General features: G+C 39.8%; 1 protein-coding gene across 6 annotated transcripts in view; it reads right to left on the bottom strand.

The window, feature by feature from the left end:
* The window catches only part of MPP7 (membrane palmitoylated protein 7), a 334,940-nt gene that overhangs the window by 110,559 nt on the left and 198,923 nt on the right, over positions 1 to 25,458 (bottom strand). For all 6 annotated transcript variants that reach the window (XM_043541382.1, XM_043541383.1, XM_043541387.1 and 3 more), the window contains 2 exons: positions 20,085 to 20,162; positions 13,831 to 13,911 (listed from right to left, as the gene is read on the bottom strand). In XM_043541382.1, the coding sequence (XP_043397317.1) occupies positions 13,831 to 13,911; positions 20,085 to 20,162 (159 nt within the window). The remainder of the gene's footprint in view (positions 1 to 13,830; positions 13,912 to 20,084; positions 20,163 to 25,458) is intronic.

Consider the following 25,458-nt stretch of genomic DNA (forward strand, 5'->3'; position numbering starts at 1 on the left):
ATCCTCTTTTCCCCCAAACACACACGTGAAGTGCAGTTGGAGAGAAGCCACACAGGTCGTTTTGAATGTATCCCAGAGATGCCCAACTAATAACATTTGAGTTCTTGGGGTCCTACTATTCCAGGAATTGGAGGGTAGCAAATGTGAACCCATCTTTAAAAAAAGACACTGGGCACGATCTTGAGATTTACAAACCAGTAAGTTGGACCAGGTAAAATGACTGCAATGATAAGTAAAAATAAATTATAAACTACCAAAATGAGCATAGTATGATAGGGACAAACCAGTATATTTAAAGGAAAATCCTGCTTCTCTTATAAAAATTCTTTGAGCATGTCAACAAAAGAGTGGACACAAGAGAAAGAGTTGACATGATTTATATGGACTTCCAAAAAGCTTATGACAAACCCCTCACAAAAAAGGTATTAGCAGGAGTGTTGTAAGCAAGACACAAGTAATTCTGCGGCTCTACTCTGCACTGATTAGGCCTCAACTGGAGTATTGTGTCCAGTTCTGGGTGCCACATTTCAGGAAGGATGTGGACAAATTGGAGAGAGTCCAGAGAAGAGCAACAAAAATGGTTAAAGGTCTAGAAAACATGACCTATAAGGAAAGATTGAAAAAATTGGGTTTGTTTAGTCTGGAAAAGGGAAGACTGAGAGGGGACATGATAACAGTTTTCAAGTATGTAAAAGGTTGTTACAAGGAGGAGGAAGAAAAATTGTTCTTCTTAACCTCTGAAGATAGGACACGAAGCAATGGGCTTAAATTGCAGCAAGCGAGGTTTAGGTTGGACATTAGGAAAAATTTTCGAACTGTCAGGGTGGTTAAGCACTGGAATAAATTGCCTAGGGAGATTGTGGAGCCTCCATCATTGGAGATTTTTAAGAGCTGGTGAGACAAACACCTGTCAGGGATGATCTAGGTAATACTTAGTCCTGCCACAAGTGCAGGGGACTGAACTAGATGGTCTCTCAAGGTCCCTTCCAGTCATATGATTATGGAAAACTAAGTAGTCATGGGGTGAGAAAGACAGCAATGATATGGATTAGCAACTGACAAGAGACAGAAAAAAAGCAGGAAAAAATGGTCAAAGTTCTGGTCTGGACTAGTGTTAAATATATATTCCAGTGATCTGGAAAAGGGGAAAATGGCAAGGAGAGATGGGGGCTACAGGATATGGCCTTCTGGGTGTGAGACAGGAGACTGCTGAAGAAAAGTGTAATCACAAACAGAATGAAAAGGAGACCATTAAGTATCACTGACAGAAAGGACAATTTACTTAATATCTGTTTACTTGGATAGTCATGTCTCTGTAAAATTACTATGTTTTTCCATTTTCATGAGATGAGCAGAATCGCTACTTGATAAAGATGTGATTTTACCCTGCATGATGTTTCTCCTCCTAAACTGCCAAATATTTTCTTAATGTTGCCAACCATTTATGTGCTATATGAATACCATCGTTAAATGCATATAATTCAGCACTCAGTATATAGATTAGTATTGGGGGAATTTCCAGAATTACAGGGACAAGGCAACCAATGGAATGAGAACTCAAGATTTGAAGCTGACACTGTGCAAGCTTAGAACTCTTTTCTTCTCCAAGAAGGCTGTCAGAAAGTAGGGGAGGGGACCACAATAGCAGCATACTGCACATAACTTTAGCAAAAGCTGCCAATATCCCTACTCTTAATAGATTCACAGTTTTTTAGGCCAGAAGGGAATACTGTGATCATTTAGTCTAACATCCTGCATAAATGTCAACCATAGTTTCACCCACTAATTCCTGCATCGAGCTCATAACCATTTTTAATTTCCAAATGGCAGGGAGATGGATTCAGATGATACAATATGGGTACAGTACCCAATAAAAATCTACATTAGATTACAAAAAATTTAGGTGGATCAAAAGATCTTTTCATAACCAAATATCTCCCACAGAACACTGGGAAAAGTTGTTTTAAAATAAGCATATAAAACAAAACAAAATGAAAATTGAACACAAATTTCATCCTTTGTTTCCTTTTTCTTTATTTTTTTTAATCCTCATGTCTCCAACACATAAGAGGAGGACGCTTCTGGAAAAGAGGAGCTCTCTGTCTTTGCTACTCTCCACACAAAAGTCTTCATAGCTATTGTCTACTTCTCCTTCACCCTCATGGTTGATATGTGGGGCATCTATATGTTAACTCCTGAAAAGTAACTGTAGGGCACAATTGCCAACTTTCACATGGTAAATAAGCACACTGACTTTCACAATAAGCCAAAAATCAAGCTAATCCCATTTCAAAACAAGGCCAAAACAAGCCAATCCCTAAGAACCCCAACACTCTATGTGACTAGATCTCATCCAGTGTGCAGTCTGGGATTGTGGTGGGCCTGCTGTGCACCCCTGACTCTCTCCCCCCCCACCTCCCCGGAGCTGATCAAAAAAAGACGCAACAAACTACAAGCCAAAACTAGCCACCAAGCAACTCACAAGCAAAATAAGCCAAAAACAAGCCCAATTTTTGCAGTTTTTTCACAGGTTTGGCATGTCTACTGTAGGGATATGTCTACACAGCAATTAATCCATGACTGGCCCTTGCCAGCTCACTTGGGATGTGGGGCTCTTTCATTTCAGTGTAGACTTCGGAGCTTTGGCTGGGCTCTAGGATCCTGAAAGGTGAGAAGGGGGTGTGGATGGGAAGAGCTTGGACTGTAGCCCAAGCCCAGAAGTCTACAGAGCAGTAAAACAGCCCCTTTAGCCCAAGCCCCTTAGCCTGAGTCAGCTCACAAGGGTTAGCTATGGGTTTTTAATTGAAGAGTAGACATATCTTAAGAAGACATTAGAGAGTTCCATGTATACTGTGTCAATAGCTTACATATGACATTTGCTCAGAAGAATACAGGTTTTCTTCCCTAAATGCCAGTTGTAAACTCAACCTGCCATCTGAAGGTCGAGCTGGGTTCTTTCTGGCTCCTGCATCACCCCAGGAATGAGAATTCTGCAAATAAAGATTAGTTAACAATTCTGTTGATGCAAGAGACAAAACAATCAGTCTCATTCTTCTGTATATCTGTAATAAAAGTAAAAATATTAGAAACTTTCTACTTTTGTCAGTACAGAAAGAAGGTATAACTTGGATGACACATGGGAAGCAGATCTATTGTTGAGTATAAAAGTGCCATTTCCACAATGTCATTGCGCTGTCTGTTCAAAACAGCAGCCACTACTTCAAATCAACTCAAACCCCATTTCTGATGTGATATTAAAATATTTTAAAATACAGAGAATCGTATGATGAACACTACCAGCAAACCTAGAAGATTACTGATGACACTTCCAACCTACTTACATAAATATGCAAGATTCTGCTTTCCTGAACAGGTTATAGCTTCCTATTCTGTGATCCCACATGCTAGCAGAGGACATTCTCAGGAGGTAAGAGAGGGGGAAAAAATCTCCCATGATACAGTACAAAGATCAACAAGAGGGGAAGATCATTGTGCATCCTGGGAGACATGGTCCAGCCAGGGAGCACAGCCCATAGTGTGTCTCATATATTCATTCTCCACAACAGCTTAGGTAAACACAGATCCATGTTGCACTGAAATGTTTTATTCAGTTTTCCCAGATACAAAGTAAAGAGCAATTTAAGTGAATTCCATGGGAAAATGTTGATCTTGCAGAAACCACATTTTTCAGCTGAAAAAACACTAATGAAAAATTCTCAACCAGCTCTGGCTCCAACGGAAAGGGAGCAAGAAAGAAAAAGGCCTGTGAAATGTTAAGTTGAGATCAGGATTTTCTATTATAAATAATAAAAAATATTCTTTGTGACCACCGTAAAACCGGATTTTGCTTACATTTAACCAAAGATATATTTTCTCTGAGAGTTTTCAGTCTCTAATTCTTTTACAAACACCTTAAATAATTTGTTGCTGCCAATAGGACATGTCTTATTGCCGCGCTGTCTTTGTAGTCTACTGATGGAATGATAAATTTTAGTTCACGACAGATATCAAGCCTGCTGTACTGATTCTGGTCCATGTAATGCAGCTGCTAAGCAACTACTGGTTAATGTAATGCAGTCTTAAAATGCTCTTTTGATAAAAGCTTCAATAAATCATTCAAAGCAATAGGCACTCTTATCAGAATAACCCACTAGGCCTCCATAGGAGCCAAGTAAGCAGCAAATGGCTGTGATCATGGCAGCAAACTCATCATTTAATAGGGTACACAATTTACCAACTTCCCACCAATATCACTAGACCACCAAGAAAATGCAGAGTAACTTGTAAAGATGCATTAAAAAGACCTAAAAAATATGTTTTAAAAACTCAGGTTCCAATATGCAAGAAATAGTTAAACTAAAAGCACTGAACTTGCTCACGTTTTACGGTGTGTGTAAGTTTTGGTATTGTCTAGTTCAAGATCATAAACGGTGATAGTATGAATAAAGCTGAAGTACACAAAGGCGATGAAAAGTGCATTAAACGTGCATACTGTTAGCATTTTGTTAAATAAAAGGTCTGAATACATTAAAATCCATTTTAAGTCTATTGAAAATAATGAAATAGGAAGCACACATCTCATTTATGGCTTTGTACTCTAAACCAATGATTGAGTACCAGATGCTCCTTCTCAGTTTTCTGTTTTAAACCAATTTAAAAATCATAAATGTCAAAATTTCTAGATTCTCTCTCTTTTCTGAACAGCATTTTTCAGTAAAGATTGTCTATGGACAAGTTAATTTGAAGGTATTTCCAGTCATGCAAGAGTGGTTCTCTCTTCAATCTAAATTATCTTAATATTACTCCCAAAATTCTATTCACTCTAATGTAATAACAGAGTAGCCAAGAAAAATACTTATAAGTATGTCCAGTGCTTGTTCTCAGTACAGCTACAGGTACCGTTTCTGAAATACTCCACATAGTTTAGATTCTCTTGTACCTTGATACATTCAGTCATTCACAGTTGTGCCTTGTGCTCGTGATATGTACTTCTTTTGCACTTCATACCAGGGGTTGGCAATCCTTTTAATATACCCAAACAAACAGTAGGTAAAGAATTCCACTACACGCAGACAGAAAGCTCACAGGCATTGTTAAGTGGTCAGAAAAAAGTCCATGCTTCTCCAAAGCAGAAGAGATATCAACATTTTTAAAAATAATTTTCAGCACAGTGGCTTAGATTTTTTAATATGACTCCAACTGGTGGCTAGCCCGCAGGTAATAAAAACAATAATTATACACAAATCAAAACACACTAAATTTACTCTGACAGGAATTAATTTGAAGAGGTAAATTCAACCGTGTGATATGTACGAAATTAGGCCTGCAACTGCTGTTATTAAAATCCCAGTGTTAAATAAAAGTAAAATCTGAATCCTCTGTCATCTATAACAATCTCCATTTCAAAGTGAATCAAAACCCAGAAAAAAATGGATTAAATCTGGCATGGCATTCTTTTTGTGACAGAACAATCCTTCTGGTCTGGAGCCAGAGTAACAAAATTTAGCTGCCTGAAATATTAATTCCTATGCTTTATTGCTTTGGTTTTTAGAATTTAAAATTTTAAAAATTAAGAAAAATTGTACTCATGTACCATGGCTCTGTATCAAACAGAACACAGCTTTGTCAGCTTGTTAAAGAAGGAATGGAGAGTTTTTAATCATGGAGTGTTTTTTCCAGTTAAAACTGGAATAGAAATTGAAACCTTTAAAATGTCATTTGGGATTTCCAGGTTATAATAATATTCAGCTTTATCTTTCACTGCTTTTGTCAGACACTGAATTTTGTTTGTTTGTAAAGAGATATATTTTTTGTAACACATAGCTTTTTCACACAAAAACCACACACACATATGCACACATTACATAATACCGAGAACCATCTCTTTCACATGAACTATTACACAAGCCAGTAGGCATGAACTATTATTTACAATCATACTTAGAGAACAGAATACTATGGAGTATCTATGTCACAAAACCAGAGACAAATCTGTGTACACTTAGATGGATTTTCACTCAAATTTCAACATGCTGTAGCCTTCAATAAAGAGAAAGATATTTCACCTTCAAGATAGATAAGGAAAGAGAGAACAGACAGAAGCAGGAACATCCTCTATTTAGAGAACACTTCGTAAATATTCTGCATTTCATATGAAGCCTGACAATTAAAACAATCCATGAGTCATGGAAAAGATCTGATTTATTGAGTCATTTAAATGCACAATCATCTATCGGAAGCTTCTTGTGTACCAGCTTGTCATGGGGGGGTACTCCCTCATCACAGGTGGCGCTTCCTCCTGGTCATTCTGGGGAATAGCCCTCTGCCAGATCCAGTGCTTTTCCTTATGATCTTTTGCTCCCCCTGTCCTCTCTCTCTCTCTGCAGCACCTCTCTTGCTCTGGGTACTGCAGCCTCCTCTTTGTGACTTGGTCCTCCAGCCACATTGCTCTATGCTTTTTCCCCCTTCCAGGGCATCAGTCTTTCTTCCTCAGTCTTAGGCAGCCTTCTCATTCACTGCCTGTTGGGGCCACTTCCTCTGTGGTTGGCAGGGGAACCCAAGCCTGCCCTCTACTCTGGATTCCAGCTGAGACACCCTCTAGTCAGCAGCTAAGGTCTGTTCCCTTTTAGACCTTGCTGCCTTTCCTTACCTTCTAGCTCTCCCCGCTTCCCTGGGTTCACCAGCCTCAACTCCTTCCTTCCAGGGAGTAACTGCAGCCTATTTTCCAGCAGTCCCCATTGCTGCCAATGTCCTGTCTTTATAAACTGTTGTAACAACCAGGCAAGGTACTAAAAAGCTTCAACAGGACTTTATTTTCAAAGTGGAAATCTTTTTACCAAGCTGGTTCTGCACCCTCTGTAGCTCTCTCCCAGGCTCTCAACTCCTCCCCCGTCCTCCCTTTCAGACTCCCAACACCCAGCGCTCCCAATTCTAATAATTACAAGCAACATCTAAACACCACATAAATTCAGCCCGCAGCAGGGGATTACCTAGCCACTTGATTCCCCTCAGCTGTGCCTGTTGGGTTAATTAGTCCCCTTCTCAATCTATATTAACCCTTTCAGGGCAAGTGGGGGGTGAATACCCCATCACACAGCTGAAGCCAAAAAAGGACTGTAGAAGGAGAAAGTTCCAACCATCAGTGTACAACTGTTTTTGTGGCCCAAATAATAATTTATAATTGACTACTGAGCTTTGGAAAAGTTTTATTTAAAACAAAACAAAAAACGTATGAGCAAAACAAGGGCAGGAGATAGGGAATGCAGTGTCTAACACTGAGGCTATTTCTGTTTCACCCGTTCACTAGAATCTGTGGATAGAGTGTTGCTCTGAAAATATAGACAATTATCTAAAACAGGAACACTTTAGCGAACAATTAATTTTACCTGGACCTTTTAGGATGTATACAGGCTCTGTGTAAAATGAAGGTCTGCATATTTTGATGTTGATATAAAAAGGAAATTCTGTTAAGAGTTGAAGTGACATTCTTGAAGGATACCCTCCTTTGAGAAAGTGATTCCAGAGATGTGTTCCTGGGTCTTGTGGTTATATGTAAATAGTGTGTCTGTTCCCAGAAGTAGGAAAAAACCCACCATGTATGACTCATCCGGAAAGAATCCAAAGTGTCAATCTGGTATAGTTTGAGAAATAATATACACCTTTAGTTCATTACTTATATGCAGTATTGAGACCTTATTGGGAATCTGTGGTTAGTCTCGACGAAAGCTCTTTTTTGTGCTTTTTTTTTTAAATCACAGGTCTGATAAAGAGGTAACTGCATAGGTTTCACTCAAGTATGCACAGTACCCTATCATCACAGTTTATATGTCTATCCAGCAGCACAGTTGCAATGTAAAATAAGAGTCTTGAAAGTACAAGTTATTCATTAAACTATTATCTTACTGAAGAAGCAAGGTCAGCTGGAAACAGAGGTACAAATATGTAATTTACAGCTTTATCCCAGGAATTAGAAAACTCTGAAAAAGTCACGCCATATGAGTAGAGTCCTGCAAATCTGCAGAGATCTGCTTTAGATCCGCGGACCATTTTTGCGTATCACGGACGGATGCAGAAACAAATTTTGTATCCATTCAGGGCTCTATATATGAGCAAAAATTTATGATGAAAATGATGGAGGATAGCAGCTGAGGACATTAACTAATTTGGGGTAGGCGATATACAAACTAATTTAAAGGGCCAGCTTCATTTTTATTAACAAACTTCTTAAAGAGATAAAATATAAAATCCAATGATAAAAAAGCCCAGAAATAATCAGGGCCAGGAGACTGGATATGTTCTCAGGAGGTTTTTTGTTATAGCAGCAGGTTTTGTGTTTCTTTGATTTGTGATGGCTAAACAAGGGCCCAGAATAGTTGAAGAAGCTGCCAAGATGCAATAGTTCTATATTCTGTTTAACTGAAAGGTAACAATACTTTGCTGAATAAAGCCTTTTAAAATGCATTAAACTACTACTTCTGGCTGGTTGTTTTGAAAAAGATGCACAAGGTAGCCGTCTCAGTGTATTAAAATTTCAGAAGGCAATTTAGTAGGAGATCTGTTTTGCTAAGACAGTAACAGAGTCCCAGGATATGCTCTCTGAACACTGCTGTTGTAATACACACTAAAAACAGACAGCTAGGGAACACAGATAAGGTTCTCACTTTCCAGGACTCTATGATACAGGTTTTGTTTACTGACACTGAGTAAACAAATTTATACAGTATATACAAACAGGTTTCAGAGTAGCAGCCGTGTTAGTCTGTATTCGCAAAAAGAGAAGGAATCCTTGTGGCACCTTAGAGACTAACAGATTTATTTGTTAGTCTCTAAGGTACCACAAGGACTCCCTTTCTTTTTGCGAATACAGTACCACAAAACTAAGCTGCATAGCTTAAAGAAACGTAGTACATTATATCCTATAGTTAACTATTATATATTTATATAAATATATATAGGCATGTCAGGAGACTGAACAATTTCCATATGAGATGCCTGAAAATAAAGTGGGAAGATAAAATATGAAACACAGAGGTGCTGGAGCATGCAGGACTGACACTTAAAAACTATTATCGTGAAAAGGAGGTTGCGGTGGCTTGGTCACGTCAGGAGAATGGGAAGAGATTGTATCCCCAAGAATATTTTGTTCAGGGAGATGTGAGGTGGCTCTAGAAAGCGGGGTTCCCTTTATGACAGGACCATGACGTGTGCAAAAATGATATTAAGTCATTCAACATCAATGTAGAAAACTGGGAGGGGTGCGCGCAGAATCCCGTTCAATCTGGAGGGAGTATCTGGCACACCCAACACGAAGCAGCTTTAGTTCAGAGGATGGAAGCAATGCGAGAAAGAAGAAAGCAGCGTGCTGTAATCTTGGACTTCAACTCAGACAATACATGGATCTATGAAATTTGTAACAAGCTGTGTTGCTCCCTAACTGGGCTTTTCAGCCATAAACTGATTCATCGGGCACCTGACTAGACCTTTACGTGTACAGCATGATCCAGTGGATCGACGGTTGCCTATAACTATCGTATATGTACACAATTAAATATTAACTCAGAGCTCTCCTACTACATTTAATCTCCATACCACACTACAATGTGTCACATAATGTAAGCCATTGGAGTGTGGCTTGTGTTAATTATACTACTGTTATATCATTACGGGAAACAAGGTTGCATAATCTACTAAGTACACAAAATACAAACTCTGCAACTTTAAGTTCCCATTGTGCCAATACCACAAATAATGTCCTTTTTCACAGAGTTAGACTGTGTAAAACTTACTCATGTTGGTGAATAATCTAGCCAATGGTGATCACTATTAGGGTGCCAGATATCAAACTGTAAACAAAAACACTAATGTTAAATTGACCTTTTGAACCTATTGACCTACAGAGGAATGAGTTAAGCTATATTAAGTCAATATTTGTACAAAGAAGTTACAGAAGTCGTACAGCTCACTACACATTTTAACATTAGATTATGTCTGAGGAGTGAGGCAAGACTATCAGTCTATATTATAAATTTGTGATGAACAGGCTGAAAAAGTGAGAATAAGTTATAAAGTATGAAAATATTTGTTTATGCTTTAGGTATCAGTAATGATGCAATGTTTAAATCATAACTCAATATCCAATACTGCAAATATAACAACACTAGCTGTTTGCATGGTTCACATTCATAGGATTCTGCAGCTGTATTTTAAATCTGTATGACCGAACAAGCACACGGTCTTTCCTCAAACTGTAATGCTTGGTCCTAATCCACTCTCAGATATCTTATGCACAGATGAAGAAAACCACTTGATTTCTTCCTGGAGTCAAACACTTTCGTCTGTTTCAGGGTTCTGTTTTAACTGGAGGAGATAAATGCCTCCATTTCAAGTGCATTTAATTACAGTATAGGAAGAGGAATTCTGGGGTAGGTGTGGTAGAATATTATGTGACATTTTTAAAATATTAGCAAAGTCCCTTTAATTTAAAATCTATCCTTTGCAAAAGAATATCCTTGGGATAAGTCTGAATTACATTTTAAACGTCGCAATTCCAACTAATTAAATGTCTCTTGTGGAAGTTATTTCTTGCTTCAGGACATTGCTTTGTGAATGGGAAACAACACTGGGATAACATGAACTTGTCAGTGCTTTACAAAACCAACAACAGATAAGAAGTACACATACTCAGACATCTTATCAGTAAAAGTTAACTTCATAATGTTTTATTGTGTTCACCTAATTAATACAGTTGCTAAAAACCTCTAGACCTTATTGCTAATTAATCCTGTACAGCCTGGGTGCCACTGGTCTTACATTCACTGTCTTGTGTCTGACACTCTTCACAACAAAGCGGGTGGGATCACGATCTTGGTGTAATGCAGCTGGGCAGTGAAGAGATTAAAGCAGGGATGGAAGACAACAAGAAATACTCCATCTGGCCCCAGGTACAATCACAGTTACAACCTGGGTCAGGAGAGGAAGATCCCCCAACAGAACAATAACCTCCAGCTACCATATAAACCAAGCTGTGAACAATTTTCACGATTGAAAAAATATTCAGTTATCCCAGGAGATTTTAACTGTTTGGAAACTGCTCTATAGAACATTTTCCCCCAGACCAACCCCTCTTCCCCGCAAAACCCCCCCCACAAAACACCCCACCACTTTTCAGGAGTCAATATCAATTCTGTATGTAATAATTCAGTAGGGCTAGACATTGCTCAATAAACTGCATAAGGACAACACATAGTTGCACAGTCCAAGGAGTAGGGAAGAATTAGGACTATAAGGAATCAGAGCTCCCCTCCCCGCTTCCCCCTTTGCCTAGCAGGGGGAGCGGGGTGCAGAGGGGCAAAGGATGAAAGGAAATAATTAATCCAGAGCCCATTACTGAATATATCATATTCTTTCTTGGCTAATATGTCAGGGGGAGAAATCAAGGTTCTTCCCTCCCCTCACTAGCCACCTGCCCAGGGATAGGTGTGTCGCAAGAGTATCAGGCACACAATCCCTTCTCTCCACTCATGCCCATGCCCAAAGTCTAGCAAGATCAGCCATGCAGGGAGGTGAGGAGTTTTCTGTCTTATATATTTCTGTCTTCTCAGGATTGCCCAGCAGGGTTACACAAAGAGTCTGTTACAGTCTGTCCAGCCATTCCATTCTCCTGTAGCCAAAAAGGGTATTCAGCTATGTTAATGTTGCTGTTAGATTCATACTAGTACAGTAACAGGCAATAGGTTATACGTGGGAACATATGTTTTTCTCCCAGAAATCCCATTAAGACTGTCACAATGAGTTTAGCTAGTTAAAACTAAAAAACAGAGGCCCTAAGACTAATGAGATACTAAGTACTGGGATGGGTGCATGTAATCAATATGTAATGCTAGCATATTCACGAGGAGAATGGGATGCCACACAGGGCAAATATAATTGTGAAGGAGCATGCTAAGACTTAGGAGTCATTCTGCAGAGCCCCTACCTGGAAGGTAAAATAAAAAGGCAAGAGGCTCAATGACAGCACCACAGGAACCACACTACATAGACACTACATTCTGGGAGGAAAGGGTTTGGAACAGAAAGCCAGAAATCCCCGTTGTAAGACAAATGCAGGAACAACTGAATCCTGTCAGTTATGTCCTATCCAAACACCCAAAAGGTGCCAAGTTCAGAATGATAACTCAACCATTACATGGGTATATAGTAAGCCACTTAACTCTAGTAACAACTCAGCAAGAGGAACAAGATAATTGCATAAGTATACATCATTGAATGGGAAAGACAGTTTTCATCAATGGTCTTCTGGAGAATACCAGCAGTCACTGTTTAATGAGTGAACATGCTGACAAAAATTCAATAAATTTTACCAAACTTATCTGTATTGGGGTAGCACCTAGAGGTCCCAATCAAGAACCAGTAACACATCAAAGAAAACAAGCTGAATTTGTGTAGAGCGGACCAAATTTATCAGAGTAGACAACCATTGTAACCCATGCTAAAACAGTGTGGCTCTTTGTTCCCCCTCCAGATGCTACACCACAAGGACAGGGTTATCACCTCACTCTTGCCGCCAAGCTTTAGCAGACTCATTAGCCTCCATACTTGACCTAGCCACTGCAGCAGGACAAACAACCACATTGAAAGAATAGGTTACACCTTTATAACTCCTTATGAAAGGTGGTGATTTAGTTTCTTAAAACAATACAATTGGGACCCGAGAACAGCCTTTAGACTCATTCCATTAAGGCCTCAATGTTGAAAAATATGCACGGTCTACCACCACCTGAAAATATCCAGTAACATATAGGTGTGGATAATGAGGAACTGGCATTTTTTTGAATGGCAGGCTGAGTGAAACATGCTAAGAAAGTTTAGGTATTGTCTATCACCTCGGACCAAAAGCAGGCTATCACCGTGCAACACAAGTGTGGGACAACAACAAAAATCATATGTGCCCAGCAGGACCTTGAGAATAGAAAGCGTCATTGCTTTATGCCTTCAGGCTTATAACAATTCATAGGTACTACAGTACCTTGACTGTTGAACTACTGCCATTGCATAAAACTGAGCATCGGAGGGACTATAAAGAGGTAACTCTGCTATATGGAGCTACTTCTGCTCCTTCACCACCAAAATGGCTATTGTCTAAACAGTCATTAACCCAGACACAGGAACATATACATTAGTGACTAGTGTATACCTGTTTAACTTATTTTTTCATCCCATCCCTAGTGAAAAACAAACAAAAGAAGCTGCTAATATGGGTTAAATTTGATTATAGCATACATATATTACTGTCAGCCGAAAAGTGATGAATCCCTGATGTAGGGCATTTTATGGAATCCTATGAGGTTTTGTAGGATAACTGGGAGAACTTTGGATGGTTTTTGAGAACTACCTTAACTACATGCATCATCTGAGGTATAAAATCCTACTCTTTATATATATACACATTACTCACACTTTTCACTTTAATTCATGTATTCTGTACCAGTCATCAATTAAAAAGGAAATTATAGTTAAGTCATAACAGTGGTTTCAACTTATTTATACATTTACTAAAAGACATTTGAAAAAAAAGATTATTGTGCAAGTTTAATTTCTTAAACACCTTTTTTTTTTAAGCAGCTGTTGTAAATAACTAATACCGGTCCACTGAAATTCTTTTGTGAACGTCAGTAACAATTACAATCTACTGGTAATACTAACTGCCTTTCTTGCAGTATTAATACTGAGTCCCTCCTTCCTAGTATCTGAAAAAGTTGACAAACAGACAAAACCTTCTGGAGCCTTAGAAAATGGATATGCGTGTGATTTGCAGGTGTAACACATCCTCACCTTGATATTAGGTTTTGACAGTAGTTTCAACAGCTCTCCGATCTCAGTATTCAGTGGCTTGCTCTGCAGTTCCTCAGCCAGCTGTGAGGGAGATTGAATTGACACAAAGAACATTAGTAAGAGCATTGTTTTACCCAGTGCCTCAGTGACAACTGAGAATCTATCCTGTTCAAGGTTATTACTTTCCAGTGTGTTCAAACAGAAGCCAGCATGAAGAAAAACAGACTATCAATCATTGCGCTTCTTTTCTGGCCCTCAGTGGACCAGATTTAAGCCAGGCCTTTCGGCTCAGTTTAACTCAAGTAATCATATCTGGCAACAGTGCAGCCAGATCGCATTCTGATTTATAGCAATGAGAGCAAATCCCAGCACTTCATTTAAGTGAATGGTCCTTTGCATGCAGACAAAGGACTGCTTGTAAAAATGACTGGATCAAACTTTGACACTGTCTATAAAAAACAGCTTCTGAATGAGGTGGTGAAATCCATACTGCTTCCAAAAACCCACAGTAGCTCTGCTGTTTAGGGCTGGTGTAGGGAAGCAAAGTGCCCCTACAGAGCAAGCAGTCTGAACCTTTTATTATGTTTACCCATACATGGCAAGTAGCTTGTTAAAATGTAAAGCAGGTTAATCATACTATGGCCTACAACAGGTCACCAGCTATTCAAGCATGCAAAATCTACAGAATATGTCCTAACAACAAGATCAGTAATTTATGTTTGGTAATATTACAACGTTGTGATTTGGTGAACAATAGATCAACAGTCTAACATTTAATCCCAGAGCTACTTTCCTCATGTTTGAGTTTTTATCATCACTAAATTCTTAACTAATTTGGATTTAAGATGCATATTTTCACTACTATAGGATTTCAGAAGTCAGCTACTTTTCCAGGGCAGGGAAAAGCCAAAACACATTTTACATCACTGAAATCTGGTCTAGAATTATGAAGTTTTACACAGTACCTCATCCAAAATGATTTCATATAATCACTTTTTAATGTTAAATAAATACTATAAAAATGTCTCAAAGAAAAATGGTTTTTGCAGCAAGTAATTTTATTTATCTAAATACTAAAGTTAAAATTACTTTCAGTTCACAGAAATCAAACTAAAAGATTTTCAAAAGAAGTTGCTAAATGAATAATGTAACTTTTATCCAATATATATCTCCATCATACAATTATAAAATCCTAAACATTAAAAATATAAAAACAGCTAATAAGAATAATTTCCATATATTTTCCATTATCCTTACAATTCAGATTTAGGATTAATAAGATTGACAAGAAAGTTCACCATATACATTCTAATAACTGTTTAATTCTGACCCACACAGACAAAAGTTGATCATAAACAGCAATAAAGTACTTTGCCATATAAGAGCTAGGTATTATTATTATTTTCATATATTAATACTATAGGCGTTTACAACGGGAAATCAGCTTAGTGGTCAGCAGACTGAAGTGTTTTCAGGCACATAAAACCAAGCAACAATGCAAACTAATGACAAGTCTAGTGTACTATGGTTTTTCAGTTAGTTTTAAGAAGCTGAACATGATCCGTGATGATACTAGCTCCTAGTGTCTTCTGTGGCAGTTAAGCACTGCAGGTTCCCTTTGTACTCTCTTGCTTTGGCTTCATACTGCCCATTACTATTGATTAAAGTTTACCAATGGCAGCTTCACTGACAAAGACACATTCCTTAATGAGTAAGATTATTAACAGGTTCAAATCAGTTTTTTTTCCCTTTAAATTGTGTTACACACAAATAGTAAACTATAGCAGAGCTGATCCTCCAAGATAATGGACATATGCACAGGTGTGAATATACAAGCTTCAGAACAGTTGTATTCCATAGCAGGGAGGAAACAGAAAATCCATGACAATTTTAAAGGTTTTTTTGTTTGTTTTTTTTTTAAATCTTATAAACTTGGGGAAAAAAAAGCTCTGAATAGTTGAAAAAGCAAAAAAAAATCTTGTTCTCGACTAAAGTCTTCAGAAGGAAATATTATTCCCATAAAAATGTAAAGCATCTACAGTAACACTGGTGTTGCCTATAGGGAAACAGAAACTGAAGAGAATGTTTGCTGGTATGCATATAAAAGGCACCACAGCTGTTGCCACATTTTTGGAAGTAGTACGTTATTTTGTAGGGTTTTTTTTAATGTAAGGGGTTATTTCTGGTGTGACCTGTGCAGTGTACTTTGGGTATGTGTTGTTGCAATGACTGATCACCTGAACACATGGAGGATTGCAGGAACAAAAGTCTCAGAGATGCTCTTCTGAAATTCTCCCTTTTAAGGGAATTGTTGCATCTTACCTAGTATATTCTTCACCTAATTTTATAGAGGGGAACCACTACAGAGAGGGGAATATGAAGCAATCCTAAGAAAAAGCAAACCAGAGCCAGAGATAGTGAAAGAGGAGAGGCCATGCCAGAACAGAGGTAGGACAGAGAGGGGATTCTGGGGTGAAGACATTTGTGGGTTTAGAGAGAAAGTTGTGAAAGCCTTTACATCAGCACAGTACTGATTCAAATAACAGTTTTTAAATGATCTGGTTTCTGAGTGAGCATTTGCATTATAATAATATATTTTCTGTAGTTTTTGATTTTATGTTAACCACACAGTATAGTCTGAACACCTTGGCTTTGTGATAAGGTGTGGACAGGCCTCTGGCATAAAAACTTCACCTTATAAGAAATTGGGGTATGCATGAAAATGTTTAGATTTGAAGCCTGGTTGCAACTGCTTCCTTCATAATTACTATCAAAAGCCTTAATACCAATCATAAGCGTAAAAACAAACTCATAAAAACACTTAGTATTTTTGGGAGCACTGTTCCATGTTTTGGTTTTATAACACGCAGGAAATATGGCATTTCTTATTAATAAGAATATTTATTTGTTTTTCTAACTATAAAACAGTTAATAGCAGCAGGAAAAGAACCATTAATTCAAAATTGGTTGAAAAACAACGTCTGTTAAATTGCTAATATGCATTGTTGTTGTAGCCATGTCAGTCCCACGATATTAGAGAGACAAGGTGGGTGAGGTAACGTATTTTATTGAACCAATTTCTGTTAGTGAACGAGACAAGATTTTAAGGTACACAGAGCTCTTCTTCAGGTCTGGGAAAGGTACTCAGAGTAGCACAGCTAACTAGAAGATTGAACAGGTAGCACATATTCTAAGGGACCATTCAAAGTGAAGAGGCCCCATTAACACGCCTCAAGCCATAGGACAAAATTTAAAAGGGGGATGGTGAGGGGTTGTGGGTTACAGATTGTTGTAATGAGCCATAAATGCAATGTTTTTATTAAGACCATGATTTTTAGTGTCTAGCTAGGTATGGATTTAAGCTCCCAGGCTTGTCTTTTGAAAGTGTTATGCAGGATTCCTTTGAGGATGAAGATGGATAGGTCAGATATAGAGTGATATGAAAAACACCTGCAGGTGAACACTTTTCACAAAACGATCATTCTATATCTGACTTATCTGTCCTCATCCTCAAAGGAAATCTGAACAACACTATCAAAAGATGAGCCTGGACACTTAAATTCTTAACTTTGCTAGACATTAAAAATCATGGTCTTAATAAAAACACTGCATTTATGGCTTATTACAATGATCTGTAACCCACTAACCGCCTCTTTTTGTTCTATGGTCACAGAGGTATTAACAGGCCACTTCATCTTGAATGATCCCTTAGAACAGAGGTGGGCAAACTACGGCCCGCGGGCCACATCCAGCCCACAGGAGCCTCCTGCCCGGCCCCTGAACTCCCAGCCGGGGAGGCTAGCCCCCGGCCCCTCCCCTACTATTCCCCCTCCCCCGCAGCCTCAGCTCACTGCGCTGCCGACGCAATGCTCTGGGCAGCATGGCTGCCTGTCCTGGTGCTCTGGGCGGCGCAGCTGTAGTGCTGCCAGCCACCAGTGCTCCAGGCAGCACGGTAAGGGGGCAGGGAGCAGGGGGGGTTGGATAGAGGGCAGGGGAGTTTGGGGTGGTGGTCAGGGGGTGGAGGTGTGGATAGGAGTCGGGGCGGTCAGAGAGCAGGGAATAGGGGGGTTGAATAGGGGCAGAAGTCCCATGGGCACCATCAGGGAGCAAGAAGCAGGAAGGGTCGGATGGGGGCGGGGGCTGGGCCATGCCTGGCTGTTTGGGGAGGCACAGCCTCCCCTAACTGGCCCTCCATACAATTTCGGAAACCTGATATGGCCCTCAGGCCAAAAAGTTTGCCCACCTCTACCTTAGAATATGTCCTAACTACTTATGTTAAACTATCTGTTCAATCATGTATTTAGCTGTGATGCTTTTAGTACCTTTCCCAGACCTGAAGACGACCTGTGTAGCTCAAAAGCTTGTCTCACTCACCAACAGAAGTTGGTCTAATAAAAGATATTACCTCACTTACCTTGTCTCTGTTATATCACTAACATGCTCTTAAATCCTTGAAGGCTTATTAGCTGTCAACAAGAGTGCCAAACATTTAATGCAACTCTAATCCCCCAATTCCATGTATTTTAAAGTTATACAAAATATGTTGTGTACAAGTTAATTTACAATCCCATAAAAATGTACTGATAACATATTCACACACACACAAAACTGGGTTCTGAGAAGTGCTTAGCTTGAATTCAGTAGAACTCCACACTTTACAGGAATGGGCCCATAATGTGAACTGTTCAAATTACACAAAAAGAATGACAAAAGTACTAGAAACCCCAGGTATCAACCAAAGTCAAATCTTAAAAATTACCATTACGCAGAAATCACAGATTCACACCTCTAATGCATACACTTCTTGTAGAACATATGTTAGTAATTTTTATTACATGTTTAGTGTAGTAAAGATCAATGGCCTAAATTTTCAGAACTGAGCACAGATTAGTTTGGGTACCAAGAAATAAGGCACTCCAAGAGACATCTTAAAGGGACCTGATATTCAGAGAGCAGGTGCTCAGAACTTTTGAAATCAGGCCCATTTCAAGTGTTTTAAGTTGTGCACTCAAAAGATAAGGCACTCAAACTCTAACTTGGTTTACGCTGTGTGACAAGAGGTTAATGAACAGAATTTTGGAAGTACATCTTTATGACCTTTCTAGGTTGCAAAATAATTATTTGCCTAAATGCAGTTACTTCAAAGAAAACATTGCTAATATAAATCTCTGATGCCACCTTAACTTTTTTATTATATTTGATACATCACAGGATGTTTATATCCTCTTACTGAAACGTGATTAAATTCTCATAAATGGGCTTTTTCATGAATGTTTCAAACATAGTGATATTCTTGATTTTGTAAGATACGTTGTAACCGTAAATATGTCAATAGTTTCATGCCAGATAAACAAATAGCTTATTTAAAATGTATGGGCATTATATAGAAACAATAACTAAGCATTCAAAGAAGATTTATGAAATGCATCAAGAATCAAGGCCTCCATGTTTGAAATTAATCCTAAAACATATTGTGTTTATCAAAAGAAAAAAAAAACCTGAAATCACCAATTACAACAAAGACTGATGGATTTCACTTAAACCACAGTTTAATAAAACATTTCTTTCTCCATCCTTCCTCAGATTCAGTCATAGTTTATACAGGTGTGTGCAAAATTCATCTGAATCCTGGAATTAACCGAACAGCAAGAAATGCAGGTTGGATTTTTTTCATTTAAAATAAAAATTATAGTAACAGGAAATTAACTACTCTATCAAAGCCGACCACTTCTATAATTTATTTTTAGTTATAAAGGTAATTTGGAAAGCTCTAATATCCATAAATCACTACTGTTTTGTTTTCAAACAGGTATTTTTTTGGACAACCCCACCTTTTTATGTATTTCATAAGCCTCATTTCTGTAGTATTATCTGTCATTTTTCTTATCCTGTCAACAGTACAGCTATCTCATTTGTCTTTATTTTTCCAGGCATTCCTCGTCTGTGACCTTCTCAAAACACCAATAGTTGACAGCTTTTCCCTCCCAGTAGAATTCCAACCTGAAATTTCTATTACATAGTTACCAAAGCAGAACAAGAGGCTATCTTGCCATGTTTTTACAACAGGAAAGTGAATAAAAATCAAAGTAATATCAGCAATAAGCCCAGTGATGACAGCACCTTTGGAAACATTTGCAGCTTCTTATGATTTCAGCTCAGAGGATTACATTCATATGTTTGCACTATGAGGAGTTCTGCTTGCAGACAGTTTTTTGGGAGACCTGGTACCAGTGATCTCAGCAGGGGACACTTACATCATCTGCCAAGGCTGCTGCACCATGGAGTATGGGTACAGGGCTCTGTTTTTCATAGTAATGCAGTTTCTCATGAATCTGGAAGACAATTGCACAAAAAAGATAAGTATGCTTAGTAGCAAAACAAATATGACAACACAGCCCTATTGAGTTAACTGATCTGCTGAGCGTCTGTAACTAAAGAAACATCCTTTTATAAATCTGTAGGTGGCAATAACGTAGATGCAATTCATCAACCACCTCTGTTGAAGTGCTAAGAACATGAAATCAGATGGAAAAAATGTTCAGTATGTAGACCAACCCACAGAAAAACTAAACATTTGGGATTTTCCCCTCAGTTTTCTATGCCTGTATTTCTGACATATTGCTTTAAGTATCTATTACATTTTACATTGCTGATGAAAATACAAAGCATAAAGTGTTTATCCCTAAAATGGATATAAAACCTCCTGTAAATTATGATTTATTAAGTGGAATAATAGCCTGCCACCCACATTTTGACAGACAGTTCAGTGGATTTGCTGCAGTCATTAAAATAATTCAGAAAGAAGGGCAAAACAGCGTTAATATGAATCCCAACAGTGCAAGAAAAAGTTGTATTTCAACAAATTAAAATACTTAGATTTTGTTTTAAATTTTTACTGAATAGTGTTGCCAAAATTTAAAAAGTTTCATAGTTGTAGAATGCAACGTTCTTTGTTTTTTTTCAAAAGGAGAACACACATCATTTAAATACCTTCTCTCCACACATAAGTGAGGTATTTTAAGTAGAATTTCCACTGCTAAATCTTAAAATACAGAAAACATTTTTGAAAAGTCTTTAAAATCTTCCTATCTTTGAGAATATTTCATCTTTTTTTAATTTATATTGTTCACCTATCACCATTATCTAGACACAAATAAAATAAACAAAATAAAAAGATGACATAAATAACTTACATTGTCATTAACCGGTAAAAACATCTAACCCACTAGAACACTGCCCCCCTCCTCAGCACAAGCATGGACTCCAACCAGTAGAAGCAGCTATAGAAGTACCCAAAGCAGGGACTGGTACGCTGGCAGGAGGGGGTAAAATGAGGCCCAGCCAGGACCACTCCTCTCCCAAGCATACTCTGGAGGGACTAAGACTCAGGTAGTGTCTCCCTCCACCCCATCCCCCAACGATTCAGCCTTAGGGAAAAACCCTAGGGAGGAACCAGTCAGAGACTCCATCTGGTAAGAGCAACTGCAAAAGCTGAAACAGCCAAAGAAGGGACCTTAAGACATTCAGAGAACTTTCTACATTTTTTACTGGACTTTCTCTCCCATTTGATTGGTTGGTTGCTCCAATCAATCAACGCTCCAATCCGCTCCCTCATGGTCTCTTCACCTCAGCTTCACTCCACAAATGCCCCTTTTACCCTCTTCTTCCCTGCCCTGACCCCTTTAGCCTCTTTCACGTCAATGTCCCCTCAAGCTTACGCCCTCCTACCTAAATGCGCGCACACACACCCCCAAAAATCATGTAATTAATACGATATTTGCTGCCATCACATTTTTCACTCTGCTTGCATGTTCCACCTCTTCCCCCACCCTATGTACCTTGTCTAGTTATACTGTAAGCTCTTTGTGGCAGGCACTGTCTGCTACTCTGCGTTTGTACAGCGTCTAGCACAGTGGGAACCCATTCCTGGTTGGCCATTAGGCACTACTGTAATAAACACGATCAATAATAATGACTAGACAAGGTAGGGCTCCAAAATCTACCAAAGCCCACATCATCCCAAGACTGCTGGATGATTGCGTAGCAGGCCATAAACGTATGGATGGATGATCAGATAGCGGCCCTGCAGATATCTTGAATTGGCACCTGGGCCAGGAAGGCTGCTGACGAGTCTTCCGCTCTGGTTGACTGGGTGGTTGCAATTGCACTTTTGCCTGCTCATAGCAAAACCTGATGCAGGCAGTGATTCAGGACAAAATTCTCTGAGCAGACACAGGAAGACCCTTCTTTCTGTCTGCAACCATGACGTAGAGCTGCGTTGACTTACAGAACAGCTTAGTCCTTTTAATATAAAAGGCTAGCGCTCTCCTGATGTCCAGAGAGTGTAGTCTATGCTCCTCGTCTGAATTACGAGGTTTCAGAAAGAAGACTGGTAAGAATATGTCCTGCTTAGTATGAAACTACAAAACTACCTTGGGCAAAAAGGCTGGGTGTAGCCACAGTTGAACTGTGTCCTTATAGAACACTGTGTGGGGTAGCTCCAAGGTAAGTGCTCTAATTTCAGAGACTCCAGAAAGGAGACTTTCCACGAGAATAGCAGAAAGGAACAAAAAGAAAAGGAGTACTTGCGGCACCTTAGAGACTAACCAATTTATTTGAGCATAAGCTTTCGTGAGCTACAGCTCACTTCATCGGATGCCTTCATCTAATCGCCTTCTATGATGAGATTACTGGTTCTGTGGATGAAGGGAAAGCAGTGGATGTATTGTTTCTTGACTTTAGCAAAGCTTTTGACACGGTCTCCCACAGTATTCTTGTCAGCAAGTTAAAGAAGTATGGGCTGGATGAATGCACTATAAGGTGGGTAGAAAGTTGGCTAGATTGTCGGGCTCAACGGGTAGTGATCAATGGCTCCATGTCTAGTTGGCAGCCGGTGTCAAGTGGAGTGCCCCAGGGGTCGGTCCTGGGGCCGGTTTTGTTCAATATCTCCATAAATGATCTGGAGGATGCTGTGGATTGCACTCTCAGCAGATTTGCGGATGATACTAAACTAGGAGAAGTGGTAGATATGCTGGAGGGCAGGGATAGGATACAGAGGGACCTAGACAAATTGGAGGATTGGGCCAAAAGAAATCTGATGAGGTTCAATAAGGATAAGTGCAGGGTCCTGCACTTAGAATGGAAGAACCCAATGCACCGCTACAGACTAGGGACCGAATGGCTAGGCAGCAGTTCTGCGGAAAAGGACCTAGGGGTGACAGTGGACGAGAAGCTGGATATGAGTCAGCAGTGTGCCCTTGTTGCCAAGAAGGCCAATGGCATTTGGGGATGTATAAGTAGGGGCATAGCGAGCAGATCGAAGGACGTGATCGTCCCCCTCTATTCGACATTGGTGAGGCCTCATCTGGAGTACTGTGTCCAGCTTTGGGCCCCACACTACAAGAAGGATGTGGATAAATTGGAGAGAGTCCAGCGAAGGGCAACAAAAATGATTAGGGGTCTGAAACACATGACTTATGAGGAGAGGCTGAGGGAACTGGGATTGTTTAGTCTGCAGAAGAGAAGAATGAGGGGGGATTTGATAGCTGCTTTCAACTACCTGAGAGGTGGTTCCAGAGAGGATGGTTCTAGACTATTCTCAGTGGTAGAAGAGGACAGGACAAGGAGTAATGGTCTCAAGTTGCAGTGGGGGAGGTTTAGGTTGGATATTAGGAAAAACTTTTTCACTAGGAGGGTGGTGAAACACTGGAATGTGTTACCTAGGAAGGTGGTAGAATCTCCTTCCTTAGAAGTTTTTAAGGTCAGGCTTGACAAAGCCCTGCCTGGGATGATTTAATTGGGGATTGGTCCTGCTTTGAGCAGGGGGTTGGACTAGATGACCTCCTGAGGTTCCTTCCAACCCTGATATTCTATGATTCTATGCATAAAGTGGAAAATAAAGTGAGGAGATTTATATACACACATTGTAAGGAGAGTGATCACTTAGGATGAGCTATTACCAGCAGGAGAGTGGGGTGGGGGGAGAGAAAACCTTTTGAAGCAATAATCAAGGTGGGCCATGTCCAGCACATTTCCAGGAGTTAACAAGAACGTCTGAGGTACAGTGGGGGGGGGGACCGGGGGGAGGAATAAACAAGGGGAAATAGTTTTACTTAGTATAATGACTCAACCACTCCCAATCTCTATTCAAGCCTAAGTTAATTGTATCCAATTTGCAAATTAATTCTAATTCAGCAGTCTCTCGTTGGAGTCTGTTTTTGAAGTTTTTTTTGTTGAAGGATAGTCACTTTGAGATCAGAAATCGAGTGACCAGAGAGATTGAAGTTTTCTCCGACTGGTTTATGAACGTTATAATTCTTGACATCTGATTTGTGTCCATTTATTCTTTTATGTAGAGACTATCCAGTTTGCCCAATGTACATGGCAGAGGGGCATTGCTGGCACATGATGGCATATATCACATTGATAGATGTGCAGGTGAACGAGCCTCTGATAGTGTGGCTGATGTGATTAGGCCCTGTGATGGTGTCCCCTGAATAGATATGTGGGCACAGTTGGCAACGGGCTTTGTTGCAAGGATAGGTTCCTGGGTTAGTGGTTCTGTTGTGTGGTATGTGGTTGCTGGTGAGTATTTGCTTCAGGTTGGGGGGCTGTCTGTAGGCAAGGACTGGCACTGTCTCCCAAGATTTGTGAGAGTGATGGGTCATCCTTCAGGATAAGTTGTAGATCCTTGATAATGCGTTGGAGAGGTTTTAGTTGGGGGCTGAAGGTGACGGCTAGTGGCGTTCTGTTATTTTCTTTGTTGGGCCTGTCCTGCAGTAGGTGACTTCGGGGTACTCTTCTGGCTCTGTCAATCTGTTTCTTCACTTCAGCAACCTATTGTAGTTGTAAGAATGCTTGATAGAGATCTTGTAGGTGTTTGTCTCTGTCTGAGGGGTTGGAGCAAATGCGGTTGTGTCGTAGAGCTTGGCTGTAGACAATGGATCGTGTGGTGTGATCTGGGTGAAAGCTGGAGGCATGTAGGTAGGAATAGCGGTCAGTAGGTTTCCGGTATAGGGTGGTGTTTATGTGACCATCGCTTATTAGCACTGTAGTGTCCAGGAAGTGGATCTCTTGTGTGGACTGGACCAGACTGAGGCTGATAGTGGGATGGAAATTGTTGAAATCATGGTGAAATTCCTCAAGGGCTTCTTTTCCATGGGTCCAGATGATGAAGATGTCATCAATATAGCGCAAGTAGAGTAGGGGCGTTAGGGGACGAGAGGTGAGGAAGCATTGTTCTAAGTCAGCCATAAAAATGTTGGCATACTGTGAGGCCATGTGAGTGCCACTGACTTGAAGGTATACATTGTCCCCAAATGTGAAATAGTTATGGGTGAGGACAAAGTCACAAAGTTCAGCCACCAGGTTTGCCGTTACGTTATCGGGGATAGTGTTCCTGGTGGCTTGTAGTCCATCTTTGTGTGGAATGTTGGTGTAGAGGGCTTCTACATCCATAATGGCCAGGATGGTGTTATCAGGAAGATCACCGATGGATTGTAGTTTCCTCAGGAAGTCAGTGGTGTCTCGAAGATAGCTGGGAGTGCTGGTAGCATAGGGCCTGGGGAGAGAGTCCACATAGCCAGACAGTCCTGCTGTCAGGGTGCCAATGCCTGAGATGATGGGGTG

This window comes from Chelonia mydas, chromosome 2 (assembly GCF_015237465.2).
Source record: "Chelonia mydas isolate rCheMyd1 chromosome 2, rCheMyd1.pri.v2, whole genome shotgun sequence".
Taxonomy (NCBI): Eukaryota; Metazoa; Chordata; order Testudines; family Cheloniidae; genus Chelonia; species Chelonia mydas.